Here is a 15,712-nt window from a genome sequence, read left to right on the forward strand (position 1 = left end):
TAAATATGTGCATGCGACCAATCACATCTGCTAAATATGTGTATGCGACCAATCACATCTGCTAAATATGTGCATGCGACCAATCACATCTGCTAAATATGTGTATGCGACCAATCACATCTGCTAAATATGTGTATGCGACCAATCAAAATTTGATTTGATTTCATGTTTGGTTGGCAGTGAATCATACACTGTGGTTATAGAAATAAATATGTTGTGCGTTAAACTTTCTCAGCATATTCAATGAACAGTATAGAGGGTTTCCATTGTTCTCATTCTTAACATCCTCACCTACAACAAGAGTGCAGAGTCTTAGCTGGGTTAAGGGAGGTCATGAAGTTTTGTCAGCCGGTGATTGTCAAGCAGCGGTCTCAGGGTAATTGACCATTTAAAATCATTTATTTACATTTAGCATCTCTAGGCATCCATGCATAGCCCAAAAGCCACCGATGCAGACCTTAGGAACATCTACATCTTTAAAAAGGCTAATAAATCCATGTAATACAGCCTACACTATCACAATAAATCCATGTAATACAGCCTACACTGTCACAATAAATCCATTGTTTATTTTAAACCACAGAAGCATGATATGAAGAAAATGTAGTCTATTTTTAGAAGAACATAATACCATACTCTGAGTTGCCCTTATGTTAGGCCCTGATCTGGCTAAGTTATATTGCTGTGGGCTACAATAGTTAATTTAGCAGACAATATTTACTTAGAATTCCTTGCCATTGTTTTATATTATTTTGTAGTATAACGAATACAATTGAACAAAGTTGAATAAAATAGAAAGGATATTTTTTGTGAAAGAGGTACATGTGGCTATTCTGTGTTGAGCTGTGAATAACAATTAACAAACATGCTTCATATTTATGATATTTATGTTTCTTTAGTTGTGATACAAATGTTGGGCTGTTTTGCATGATGCGACTCTAATGAAGATAACAAAAATGTTAAAAAGTTGTATAAAAGGTGAAAAGAAAAAGAAAAGCTCTGTTTTTTTTGTGCAGGCTGTACACACTTAATCAGTCTCTCATTCACAATTTGAAAAGCACTTGATAATGCCTTGAATTTCCTGGCAGCATCCCCTTTGTGTGTGGCTGTAACGCACCTCGAAGAAAAGCCATGCCTATTGCGTCCAGTGGCCGTTGTGCCTTTGGGATGAATATAACTATTATAATTCCCTTCCCCCAGCTGCATGCCAAAGCTTCTCACACTCACTGGTTCTCTGTCACGTGATCAGGTCTTTGTCACAGGCTACAAGTGAAGACAGACGCATTGGGGACGCAACTGCGGGCGTCCTTATCCAATTCCAAGGTGCATATTGAAGATATTGGAAGAACTGTCCACATGCACTTTCCGTCAGCCAACAAGATGAGTAGGCCTAACGAACAGCAAAAGCACTAGCCTATGTTAATTTACTATCCCCAATAGTACAAAGGTTTACCTATTCTACTTTGTGCGAGAAATACATATTCCAAACATAGTCAGGGATAGTTGTGGGATGTGATAGATCCCAAATGAATACAACCACTTGCATCCCCCCAAAAACTAATTTTCGCAATGAGGCCGACGCAACAGATCAGAACGTTTAAGCTTCAAATGTTGATAGGCTTTTTCTTCACATTCTAAGCACAGAAATGCACACATGACAGTAGGCTATAAGCGTGAAAAAGGCCATAATGAATTATTCCAGCCCAGGCACAATTTAGATTTTGGCCACTAGATGAGAGCAGTGTATGTGCAATGTTTTAGACTGATCCAATGAATCATTGCATTTCGGTTCAAAATATTCTTGTTACTTACAACCTCCTGCTAATCACATTAGCCTATGTTAGCTCAACCGTCCCGTGGAGGAACCCCCAATCCTGTAGGTGTTTTAAATAGAGAATGGAGGATGCTTTTTCCATGGTTCATTTTTTCATGCCAAACAGGTAGGCTATACACCTGTTGTAAAGAGAAGCAATGTGTCCGGTTTGGACCCCCCTCAGTCTGCAGTGGAGGAGATCTTCGTGAGCTATACTCAGCCTTGTCTCAGGATAGTAAGTTGGTGTTCTTTTGATATCCCTCTAGTGGTGTAGGGTGGTGTTTGCTTAGACAAAGTGGGTGGAGTTATACCCTGCCTTGTTGGTCCTGTCTGAGGTATCATCGGACGGGACCACAGTGTCCCCCGACCCCTCCTATCTCAGCATCCAGTATCTATGCTGCAATAGTCTATGCACCGGGGGGATAGGATCAGTCTGTTTTATCTGGTGTAATTCCCTTGTCTTATCTGGAGTGAATTTAAGTATACTCTAATTATTTATTCTGCCCCCTCCCCTCCCGGAGGACCTGAGCCCTACGTCCAAGCCGCAGGACTACCTGGCCTGATGACTCCTGGCTGACCTTCCATTTCCGTCCATCCTGGATGGACAATAAAGTGTTATTATATTCTATTCTATTCTATTCTATTCTCTCTCTACCGCACCTGCTGCCTCGACATCTCTGAATGCTCGGCTATGAAAAGCCAACTGACATTTACCCCTTGAGGTGTTGACCTGTTGCACCCTCTACAACTACTGTGATTATTATATGACCCTGCTGGTCAGCTATGAACGTTTGAATACCTTGAAGAACAATCTGGCCTTAATGGTCATGTATTCATATAATCTCCACCTGGCACAGCCAGAAAAGTACTGGCCACCCCTCAGAGCCTGGTTCCTCTCTACGTTTCTTTCTAGGTCCATGCCTATCTAGGGAGTTATTCTCTTTTTATCACATCTGAGCATATTTTCGTGTTTTGGGAACCTATCCTAACTGTTCTGTTATAATCTCCACCCGGCACAGCCAGAAGAGGACTGGCCACCCCTCATAGCCTGGTTTCTTCCTAGGTTCTGACCTTTCTAGGGAGTTTCTCCTAGCCACCGTGCTTCTACATCTGCATTGCTTGCCGTTTGGGGTTTTACGCTGGGTTTCTTCATAAATAAATTTGATTGACTGATTTAATATCAGGACCATTGCTAAATAAATAAAGTAGGCCTAGTAAGCTGATTGGATCGTCCTCTTTTTAACAGAGGCCATCATTTCCTATAGAAATTGCATAGCCTTATAGAAATGTTGCGCAACATGAGCTCATGGGCTCTAATGAACTGTTAGATTAGATTTTCCATTACATTTGCATTGATGTCCGAGTGATTAGAGGGACAATAGAGTGCTGAGTACCAGCTACTAATGACCATCAACATCCTCAGAGCTTGGAGAAGGCTAATTACTGTGACTAAATGTCATGACTTGTGAGTGCCGGTGTGGCGGTAATAGGGTTACCCCAACAGCCCTAAAGGGGATTACTGCACATCCTTGCAGAGTGCAGAATAAAATAGTACCAAGGGGTATTCTGAGAACAGGGCTGCAGTGTGATATGGATCCTATCATTGTCCTACTACCTCATCAATAGTTCAAATGTTTACTGTAATAAAGTATGCCCTTGCTAATAAGGCGTCAAACATCTATCATGTGCCAATATTTATGGTGTTTAAAGTACAGCCTTGTCGAGTGCCAATGGCTACCTGTGCATTTCCTGCTGGTGTCTTCCTTCTTGGAAGAGCTCATTAGTTTACAGTTGAAGTTCTCCTCCCAGTATTCTGCGAACCAGACGTTTCTCCTGTTGTTCTCCAGCGTCCGCGATGTGAAGTAGGCATCAAATCCTGGAGAGAGAAAAAAGACATATAAATCAACTCTTAAAACAAGTCGTAGGCCTCAAGAGCATCTTTAATATCTAACACTTGGCAGCGTAGCCTTGTGGTTAGAGTGTAGAGGCGCCAGGGAGCCTAGTGGTTAGAGTGTATAGGTGGCAGCGTAGCCTAGTGGTTAGAGCTGTTGGACTAGTAACCGAAAGGTAGCAAGATCAAATCCTGGACCTGAAAAGGTACACATCTATTGTTCTGCCCCTGAACAAAGGCAGTTAACCCACTATTCCTAGGCTATCATTGAAAATAATATTTTTTTCTTAATTGACTTGCCTAGTTAAATAAAGGTTAACAAAATCTGCTGCTTGTGTAGAAAAAGTCCTGTATCACATTGTATCTATTTGGAAACGCTGTTTGAATTATTTGCTAAATTTAGGACATTTTACCTGGCTTGCTTCTTCTTGCTTCTTACCTCAAGCTTTATATTTGTCCAGTTCCTATTGCTCCTGTTTCCCTTGCTGAAATAGACCACTGTTGTGAAACCAGTATTTTAGGACATATTCCATTACCTAGAGATTAACATTGTAAGTGTTAGTAATTCAAGCTGATGAGTATTTCAGGAGAAATCTCCTTCCAGTTTCCCTTTGTCTGCATCCCACATGGTAACTTCTGGAACAGAATGTTTGCATCTTTTCAAATGATAGTTTGTTCTTTTTCTATTTCAGACTGCGGAGACACGTCATTCAGGGAAGGCAGAGGCCCACCAGTATTGAGTCCCACCTGTTTCGATAAAATAATACATATACAGTTGTAGTCGGAAGTTTACATACACTTACGTTGGAGTCATTAAAACTAGTTTTTCAACCACTCCACAAATGTCATGTTAACAAATTATAGTTTTGACAAGTCGGTTAGGACATTTACTTCGACGCAAGTAATTTTCCCAACAATTGTTTACAGATTATTTCACTTATAATTCACTGAGTCACAATTCCAGTAGCGTCAGAGGTTTACATACACTAAGTTGACTGTGCCTTTAAACAGCTTGGAAAATTCCAGAAAATTATGCCATGGCTTTAGAAGCTTCTGATAGGCTAATTGACATCGTTTGAGTCAATTGGAGGTGTACCTATGGATGTATTTCAAGGCCTACTTTCAAACTCAGTGCCTCTTTGCTTGACATCATGGGAAAATCTAAAGATATCAGCAACGACCTCAGAAAAAAAATTGTAGACCTCCACAAGTCTGGTTCATCCGTGGCAGCAATTTCCAAAAGCATGAAGGTACCACGTTCATCTGTACAAACAATAGTACTCAAGTATAAACACCATGGGGCCACGCAGCCGTCATACCGCTCAGGAATGAGACGCGTTCTGTCTCCTAGAGATGAACTTACTTTGGTGCAAAAAGTGCAAATCAATCCCAGAACAGCAGCAAAGTACCTTGTGACGATGCTGGAGGAAACAGGTACAAAAGTATCTACATCCACAGTAAAACAAGTCCTATTTCAACATAACCTGAAAGGCCGCTCAGCAAGGAAGAAGCCACTGCTCCGAAACCGCCATACAAAAGCCAGACTATGGTTTACAACTACACATGGGGACAAAGATCGTACTTTTGGAGAAATGTCCTCTGGTCTGATGAAACAAATATAGAACTGTTTGGCCATAATGACCATCATTCTGTTGGGGGATAAAGGGGGAGGCATGCAAGCCAAAGACACCATCCCAACCGTGAAGCACAGGGGTGGCTGCATCATGTTGTGGGGGTGCTTTGCTGCAGGAGGGACTGCTGCACGTCACAAAATAGATGACATCATGAGGATGGAAAATGATGTGGATATATTGAATCAACATCAAGACATCAGTCAGAAAGTTAAAGCTTTGTTGCAAATGGGTCTTCCAAATGGACAATGACCCCAAGCATACTTCCAAAGTTGTGGCAAAATGGCTTAAGGATAACAAAGTCAAGGTTTTGGTGTGGCCATCAGAAAGCCCTGACCTCAATCCCATAGAAAATATGTGGCCAGAACTGAAAAAGCGTGTGCGAGCAAGGAGGCCTACAAACCTGACTCAGTTACGACACCGCTGGTTCTGCTCACACTGCCCTACCCTGTGCTCTGACCTCTTTCTCCCCTCTCTCTCCAGATGAAATCTCGCGTCTTGTGACGGCCGGCCGCCCAACAACCTGCCCGCTTGACCCTATTCCCTCCTCTCTTCTCCAGACCATTTCCGGAGACCTTCTCCCTTACCTCACCTCGCTCATCAACTCATCCCTGACCGCTGGCTACGTCCCTTCTGTCTTCAAGAGAGCGAGAGTTGCACCCCTTCTGAAAAAACCTACACTCGATCCCTCCAATGTCAACAACTACAGACCAGTATCCCTTCTTTCTTTTCTCTCCAAAACTCTTGAACGTGCCGTCCTTGGCCAGTTCTCCCGCTATCTCTCTCAGAATGACCTTCTTGATCCAAATCAGTCAGGTTTCAAGACTAGTCATTCAACTGAGACTGCTCTTCTCTGTATCACGGAGGCCCTCCGCACTGCTAAAGCTAACTCTCTCTCCTCTGCTCTCATCCTTCTAGACCTATCGGCTGCCTTCGATACTGTGAACCATCAGATCCTCCTCTCCACCCTCTCCGAGTTGGGCATCTCCGGCGCGGCCCACGCTTGGATTGCGTCCTACCTGACAGGTCGCTCCTACCAGGTGGCGTGGCGAGAATCTGTCTCCTCACCACGCGCTCTCACCACTGGCGTCCCCAGGGCTCTGTTCTAGGCCCTCTCCTATTCTCGCTATACACCAAGTCACTTGGCTCTGTCATAACCTCACATGGTCTCTCCTATCATTGCTATGCAGACGACACACAATTAATCTTCTCCTTTCCCCCTTCTGATGACCAGGTGGCGAATCGCATCTCTGCATGTCTGGCAGACATATCAGTGTGGATGACGGATCACCACCTCAAGCTGAACCTCGGCAAGACGGAGCTGCTCTTCCTCCCGGGGAAGGACTGCCCGTTCCATGATCTCGCCATCACGGTTGACAACTCCATTGTGTCCTCCTCCCAGAGCGCTAAGAACCTTGGCGTGATCCTGGACAACACCCTGTCGTTCTCAACTAACATCAAGGCGGTGGCCCGTTCTTGTAGGTTCATGCTCTACAACATCCGCAGAGTACGACCCTGCCTCACACAGGAAGCAGCGCAGGTCCTAATCCAGGCACTTGTCATCTCCCGTCTGGATTACTGCAACTCGCTGTTGGCTGGGCTCCCTGCCTGTGCCATTAAACCCCTACAACTCATCCAGAACGCCGCAGCCCGTCTGGTGTTCAACCTTCCAAAGTTCTCTCACGTCACCCCGCTCCTCCGCTCTCTCCACTGGCTTCCAGTTGAAGCTCGCATCCGCTACAAGACCATGGTGCTTGCCTACGGAGCTGTGAGGGGAACGGCACCTCAGTACCTCCAGGCTCTGATCAGGCCCTACACCCAAACAAGGGCACTGCGTTCATCCACCTCTGGCCTGCTCGCCTCCCTACCACTGAGGAAGTACAGTTCCCGTGCAGCCCAGTCAAAACTGTTCGCTGCTCTGGCCCCCCAATGGTGGAACAAACTCCCTCACGACGCCAGGACAGCGGAGTCAATCACCACCTTCCGGAGACACCTGAAACCCCACCTCTTTCAGGAATACCTAGGATAGGATAAAGTAATCCTTCTCACCCCCCTTAAAAGATTTAGATGCACTATTGTAAAATGGCTGTTCCACTGGATGTCTTAAGGTGAACGCACCAATTTGTAAGTCGCTCTGGATAAGAGCGTCTGCTAAATGACTTAAATGTAAATGTAAATGTAGTTACACCAGCTCTGTCAGGAGGAATGGGCCTAAATTCACCCAACGTATTGTGGGAAGCTTGTGGAAGGCTACCCGAAATGTTTGACCAAAGATATACAATTTAAAGGCAATGCTACCAAATACTAATTGAGTGTATGTAATCTTCTGACCCACTGGGAATGTGATGAAAGAAATAAAAGCTGAAATAAATAATTCTCTCCACTATTATTCTGACATTTCACATTCTTAAAATAAAGTGGTGTTCCTAACTGACCTAAGACAGGGAATTTTTACTAGGATTAAACGTCAGGAATTGTGAAAAACAGAGTTGAAATGTATTTGGCTAAGGTGTATGTAAACTTCCGACTACATATATAGTGACCAGTGTTCCATTATTAAAGTGACCAGTGATTCCATTATTAAACTGATCAGTGTTTCATTATTTATTTATTTGTTATTTTACCAGGTAAGTTGACTGAGAACACGTTCTCATTTGCAGCACCGACCTGGGGAATAGTTACAGGGGATGAATGAGCCAATTGTAAACTGGGGATTATTAGGTGAGGGCCAGATTGTGAATTTAGCCAGGACACCAGGGTTAACATCCCTACTCTTACAATAAGTGCCATGGGATCTTTAATGACCTCAGAGAGTCAGGACACCAGGGTTAACATCCCTACTCTTACAACAAGTGCCATGGGATCTTTAATGACCTCAGAGAGCCAGGACACCAGGGTTAACATCCCTACTCTTACAACAAGTGCCATGGGATCTTTAATAAGTGCCCATGGGATCTTTAATGACAGGACGCCAGGGTTAACATCCCTACTCTTACAATAAGTGCCATGGGATCTTTAATGACCTCAGATAGTCAGGACACCCGTTTAACGTTCCATCCGAAAGACGGCACCCTACACGGGGTAGTGTCCCCAATCACTGCCTGGGGCATTGGGATTATTATTTTTTTTAGACCAGAGGAAAGAGTGCCTCCTACTGGCCCTCCAACACCACTTCCAGCAGCATCTGGTCTCCCATCCAGGGACTGACCAGGACCAACGTTGCTTAAATTCAGAAGCAAGCCAGCAGTGGTATGCAGGGTGGTATGCTGCATACCACTGACCAGTGTTCCATTATTAAACTGACCGGTGTTCCATTATTAAAGTGACCAGTGTTCCATTATTAAAGTGACCAGTGTTCCATTATTAAAGTGACCAGTGTTCCATTATTAAAGTGGCCAGTGTTCCATTATTAAAGTGGCCAGTGTTCCATTATTAAAGTGGCCAGTGTTCCATTATTAAAGTGGCCAGTGTTCCATTATTAAAGTGGCTAGTGTTCCATTATTAAAGTGGCCAGTGTTCCATTATTAAAGTGACCAGTGTTCCATTATTAAAGTGGCCAGTGTTCCATTATTAAACTGACCAGTGTTCCATTATTAAAGTAGCCAGTGTTCCATTATTAAAGTAGCCAGTGTTCCATTATTAAAGTGGCCAGTGTTCCATTATTATAGAGACAGAGAGAGACATAGAGAGTGAGAGAGAAAAACAAAAGAGAGGCCATTTAATCAATAGGGCACTTCAGGAAAAAGAAAACTCTAGCTTCTTCCTCTAACCTTCTGCATTCTGTATGCCCTGAAATTATCTAAGCTTTGTGTATGAAAATCTAAAGCACAAATTACACTCTGATTAATCACTGTAATCATTTGACTAGTGTTGAGAGACATGTCATTCTTACTGTTGGAAGACCCTTTTCGCATTTCAGTTTAAGTGGATACCAATCTGATCCACTTAGTCTGTCTGTTTTGCGTTAGGCTGACAAATGTCTCTCTGACTGGATGTGACATTGTTGTCATTATATTGCAAACTCCTGCAAAGTAACTACAGTGGTTAAAAGGGTACATTACTGTTCTACGAGAAACGACACAGCTTCATCTCCCAACCAATATGATAATTGGCAGTTGCAAACATTAGTTCTCTCTTTGTTCGCCAAATCTGACCGAAAATGTTGGGATTAGATGTTGTTCAGCATGAAATGAAGTTAACATCATTCACTATATAAAATTAAACTTGGGGCCCTTTTTCCCCCCAAATAATACAGAGGCAACCTGTATAGTTGTTAGAATGATGTCGTTCTTTCCGCCTCAAAGCCCCATTCTGTAATTACTTAACTGAAGGCCCTCCTGAGTGACATTTCTAGAGGGTCACGTCAAAAAAAAAAAAAATATGAATTCTCAACTAAATAGACAAATAACGACAGATCTTAATATTCTACTAACCATTAAACCATGAAGTGTGTCAGTGAGTAGGGATCTGATAACACATTGGGTTCCAACTGGCACCCTATTCAGTATGCAGTGCACTACATTTGACCAGGACCCATAAGGCTAGTGCACTATACATGGAATAGGGTTGCATTTGGGACAGGGAAGACTTCATTTTGCTCGATATTGGAGCCACAGTCTGGGACGTCTGAAGTACACAGGGGAAATCAGGTTACAGAGCTGTGTGTGTGTGTGTGTGTGTGTGTGTGTGTGTGTGTGTGTGTGTGTGTCTGTGTCTCTCTCTGTGTGTGTCTCTGGGTGGGTGTCTCTCTCTGTGTGTGTGTGTGTGTTTGGGTGTGTGTGTGTGTGTGTGTGTGTGTGTGTGTGTGTGTGTGTGTGTGTCTGTGTGTGTGTGTGTGTGTGTGTCTCTCTGTGTGTGTGTGTGTGTGTGTGTGTGTGTGTGTGTGTGTGTGTGTGTGTGTGTGTGTGTCACGGACACATCTGAAGTACTCAGAGAACAGAGCACACGTATCAGAGAGAACTGCCATTTACTGTATAGTGCCGTTTGGTTTCTAAAGAAATGTCTAATTTAGACAAGTATTCATACCACTGAATCAACACTTTGTAGAAGCATTTTGACAGTGATTACAGCTGTGAGTCTTTCTGGCTGAGTCTCTAACAGCTTTCCACACCTGGATTGTGCAACAATTACCCATTTATTCTTTCTTCAAAAAGTCTTCAAGTTCTGCCAAATTGGTTGTTGATCATTGCCAGACAACCATTTTCAGGTCTTGTCACAGATTTGTATGTAGATTTAAGTCAAACCTGTAACTCGGCCACTCAGGAACATTCACTGTCTTCTTGGTAAGCAACTCCACTGTAGATTTGGCCTTGTGTTTTAAGGTTATTGTCCTGCTGTAAGGTGAAAGGAACGCAGACTGAACCAGGTTTTCCTCTAGGATTTTGCCTATTTTTTTATCCTGAGAAATTCCTGAATCCTTAGCGATTGCAAGCATACCGATTTACCACTACTGTGCTTGAAAACATGGAGAGCGGCACTCACTAATGTGTTAACTGCTTTACCACAAAAACATTTTTTGCAGTATTACTTTACTGCCAGAATGAATGTTTTGGAATATTTTTGATTCTGTACTGGCACCCTTCTTTCCACTCCGTCATTTAGGTTAGTATTGTGGAGTAACTACCATGTTGTTGATCCATCCTCAGTGTTCTCCTATCACAGCCATTAAACTCTGCCATTTAGGTTAGTATTGTGGAGTAACTACAATGTTGTTGTTCCATCCTCAGTGTTCTCCTATCACAGCCATTAAACTCTGTCTGTTTTTCCCTATGTCACCACTGGCCTCATGGTGATGGAAGGACGCCTGTGTCTTTGTAGTGAATGGGATATATTGATACACCATCGAAAATGTAATTAACAACTACCAATCTACCAATAGGTGTCCTTCTTTCGAGGGCATTGGAAAACCTTCTTTGTCTTTGAATGGTTGAATTTGTGGTTGACTGAGGGACCTTACATATAGTTGTATGTGTGGAGCACAGAGATGAGGTAGTCATTAAAACGTCATGTTAAACACTGTTATTACACACTAAGGAGTTGAAAACTTAATGACGGCCTCACGAAAGTTCCGATTTTTAACTAATTTGTAAAAATGTCTAAAAACATAATTCCACTTTTGACATTATGGGGTGTTGTGTGTTGGCCAGTGAGACACAATCTCAATTTAATCCACTAGAAATTCAGACTAACACAACAAAAATGTGAAAAAAGTCAAGAAGGGTGAATACTATCTGAAGGCACAGATAGTTTGTTTGCTTATCGATTATTATTGATAATAAACATTTAGCAATGCAATAATGTAGCCTAAATCAAGTGTAGTCATCTTGCTTATCTTATTGCATTATCCTGCTTGATTGCATATACACTATTCCAAAAGCTCTCGGAGGATGTGAACACTTGACTCACGTACTTTTGAGAATAGGATTGTTATTACGTTATATTTGTAGCGTCATGAAGATGAGACCTTGCCCCTGCTCCTTGATCGTGTGAAGGTAGGAAAGAGATGAAACGTGGATCAAAAAATGCATGGGTTTTTGGGGCTCTTTCAAAATATCACTTTTTTCCATATGACAGCATTTCCACACGTTACCCGTGACATAAGTTACATTCCATTACATTCTAACTGTAAAATATAGGCTGTGTGTGTGTTGACTGATCGGGTAGGGATGTGTGTGTGTTGACAGTGTTCAGGTAGGGATGTGTGTGTGTTGACTGATCAGGTAGGGATGTGTGTGTGTTGACAGTGTCAGGTAGGGCTGTGTGTGTGTTGACAGTGATCAGGTAGGGATGTGTGTGTGTTGACTGATCGGGTAGGGATGTGTGTGTGTGATCAGGTGGGATGTGATCAGTGATCAGGGGGCTGTGTGTGTTGACAGTGATCAGGTAGGGATGTGTGTGTTGACTGTGTGTGTGTTGACTGATCAGGTAGGGATGTGTGTGTGTTGACAGTGATCAGGTAGGGCTGTGTGTGTGTTGACAGTGATCAGGTAGGGCTGTGTGTGTGTTGACTGATCGGGTAGGGATGTGTGTGTGTTGACTGATCAGGTAGGGATGTGTGTGTGTTGACAGTGATCAGGTAGGGATGTGTGTGTGTTGACAGTGATCGGGTAGGGATGTGTGTGTGTTGACTGATTGGGTAGGGATGTGTGTGTGTTGACAGTGATCAGGTAGGGATGTGTGTGTGTTGACTGTGATCAGGTAGGGATGTGTGTGTGTGTTGACTGATCGGGTAGGGATGTGTGTGTGTTGACTGATCAGGTAGGGATGTGTGTGTGTTGACTGATCGGGTAGGGATGTGTGTGTGTTGACAGTGATCAGGTAGGGCTGTGTGTGTGTTGACAGTGATCGGGTAGGGATGTGTGTGTGTTGACAGTGATCGGGTAGGGCTGTGTGTGTGTTGACAGTGATCAGGTAGGGATGTGTGTGTGTTGACAGTGATCAGGTAGGGATGTGTGTGTGTAGACTGATCAGGTAGGGATGTGTGTGTGTTGACTGATCGGGTAGGGCTGTGTGTGTGTTGACTGATCGGGTAGGGCTGTGTGTGTGTTGACTGATCGGGTAGGGATGTGTGTGTGTTGACTGATCAGGTAGGGATGTGTGTGTGTTGACTGATCGGGTAGGGCTGTGTGTGTGTTGACAGTGATCGGGTAGGGCTGTGTGTGTGTTGACTGTGATCGGGTAGGGCTGTGTGTGTTGACTGATCGGGTAGGGCTGTGTGTGTGTTGACAGTGATCGGGTAGGGATGTGTGTGTGTTGACTGATCGGGTAGGGCTGTGTGTGTGTTGACTGTGATCGGGTAGGGATGTGTGTGTGTTGACTGATCGGGTAGGATGTGTGTGTGTTGACTGTGATTGGGTAGGGATGTGTGTGTGTTGACTGATCGGGTAGGATGTGTGTGTGTTGACAGTGATCAGGTAGGGATGTGTGTGTGTTGACTGATCGGGTAGGGTTGTGTGTGTGTTGACAGTGATCGGGTAGGGATGTGTTTGTGTTGACAGTGATCGGGTAGGGCTGTGTGTGTGTTGACTGATCGGGTAGGGATGTGTGTGTGTTGACTGATCAGGTAGGGATGTGTGTGTGTTGACAGTGATCAGGTAGGGATGTGTGTGTGTTGACTGATCGGGTAGGGCTGTGTGTGTGTTGACTGATCAGGTAGGGATGTGTGTGTGTTGACAGTGATCGGGTAGGGATGTGTGTGTGTTGACAGTGATCGGGTAGGGATGTGTGTGTGTTGACAGTGATCGGGTAGGGCTGTGTGTGTGTTGACTGATCAGGTAGGGATGTGTGTGTGTTGACAGTGATCGGGTAGGGCTGTGTGTGTGTTGACTGATCGGGTAGGGATGTGTGTGTGTTGACAGTGATCAGGTAGGGCTGTGTGTGTGTTGACTGATCGGGTAGGGATGTGTGTGTGTTGACAGTGATCAGGTAGGGCTGTGTGTGTGTGTTGACTGATCGGGTAGGGCTGTGTGTGTGTTGACTGATCAGGTAGGGTTGTGTGTGTGTTGACTGATCAGGTAGGGATGTGTGTGTGTTGACTGATCAGGTAGGGATGTGTGTGTGTTGACTGATCAGGTAGGGATGTGTGTGTGTTGACTGATCAGGTAGGGATGTGTGTGTGTTGACTGATCGGGTAGGGATGTGTGTGTGTTGACAGTGATCAGGTAGGGCTGTGTGTGTGTTGACTGATCGGGTAGGGATGTGTGTGTGTTGACAGTGATCAGGTAGGACTGTGTGTGTGTTGACTGATCGGGTAGGGCTGTGTGTGTGTTGACTGATCAGGTAGGGTTGTGTGTGTGTTGACTGATCAGGTAGGGATGTGTGTGTGTTGACTGATCAGGTAGGGATGTGTGTGTGTTGACTGATCAGGTAGGGATGTGTGTGTGTTGACTGATCGGGTAGGGATGTGTGTGTGTTGACTGATCGGGTAGGGATGTGTGTGTGTTGACAGTGATCGGGTAGGGATGTGTGTGTGTTGACATTAACATTTAATCAAAAACAAAACTAGTTGGGCTAAAATTAATACATACACAGAAGGGTCACATACATGTCTTAATTTGTGGAATTTCATTTCTTCTTAATGCGTTTGAGCCAATCAGTTGTGTTGTGACAAGGTAGGGTTGCTATAATGAAGACAGCCCTATTTGGTAAAAGACCAAGTCCATATTATGTCAAGGACAGCTCAAATAAGCAACGAGAAACAACAGTCCATCACTACTTTAAGACATGAACGTCAGTCTTTATGGAACATTTCAAGAACTTTGAAAGTTTCCTCAAGTGCCGTCATAAAAACCATCAAGCACTATGATGAAATTGGCTCTAATGAGGACCGCCACAGGAAAGGAAGACCCAGAGTTACCTCTACTGCAGAAGATAAGTTTGTTAGAGTTAACTGTCTCTCATGAGGACCGCCACAGGAAAGGAAGACCCAGAGTTACCTCTACTGCAGAAGATAAGTTTGTTAGAGTTAACTGCACCTCAGATTGCAGCCCAAACAAATGCTTCACAGAGTTCAAGTAACAGACACATCTCAATATCAACTGTTCAGAGAGAACTGCATGAATCAGCAATTTAAATTGCTGCAAATAAACCACTACTAAATGACACCAATAATAAGAAGAGACTTGCTTGGGCCAAGAAACACGAGCAATGGACATTAGACCGGTGGAAATCTGTCCTTTGGTCTGATTAGTCAAGAAATTGTATCTTTGGTTCCAACCAAGTCTTTCTGAGACGCAGAGTTGGTGATCTCTGCATGTGTGGTTCCCACCGCGAAGCAAGGAGGAAGAGTGTAAGGGTTATTTGACCAAGGAGAGTGATGGAGTGCTGCATCAGATGACCTGGCCTCCACAATCACCCGACATCAACCCAAATTAGATGGTTTGGGATGAGTTGGACCTCAGAGTGAAGATAAAACAGCCAACAATGTGGGAACTCCTGACCGATTGCATCACCACCTGGTATGGCAACTGCTCGGCATCTGACCGTAAGGCGCTACAGATAGTAATGCGAACGGCCCAGTACATCACGGGGGCCAAGCTTCCTGCCATCCAGGACCCATATACTAGGAGGTGTCAGAGGAAAGCCCATAAAATTGTCAGACTCCAGACCGTTTTCTCTGCTACCGCACGGCAAGCAGTACCGGAGCACCAAGTCTAGGACCAAAAGTCTCCTCAACAACCCCCAAGTCATAAGACTGCTGAACAATTCATCAAATCGCCACCGTAAAATGTACATTGACTCCCCCCCTCTCCCTTTGGTACATTCACTGTTTGTTTGTTACCTATGTATAGTCACTTCGCCCCCACCTACATGTACAGATTACCCCAACTAGCCTGTACCCCTCCCTCTTGACTCGGCACTGGTGCCCCCTGAAAAAAT

At 44.1% G+C, this 15,712-nt stretch overlaps 1 protein-coding gene across 1 annotated transcript in view; it reads right to left on the reverse strand.

Moving 5' to 3' along the window:
* Nucleotides 1–15,712, reverse strand: part of LOC115120214 (metabotropic glutamate receptor 7-like) — a 398,512-nt gene that overhangs the window by 157,854 nt on the left and 224,946 nt on the right. Inside the window, exon 5 of the mRNA XM_065000748.1 lies at nt 3,552–3,689. Coding sequence (XP_064856820.1) covers nt 3,552–3,689 — 138 coding nt within the window. The remainder of the gene's footprint in view (nt 1–3,551; nt 3,690–15,712) is intronic.

Source organism: Oncorhynchus nerka, linkage group LG15, assembly GCF_034236695.1.
Source record: "Oncorhynchus nerka isolate Pitt River linkage group LG15, Oner_Uvic_2.0, whole genome shotgun sequence".
NCBI lineage: Eukaryota > Metazoa > Chordata > Actinopteri > Salmoniformes > Salmonidae > Oncorhynchus > Oncorhynchus nerka.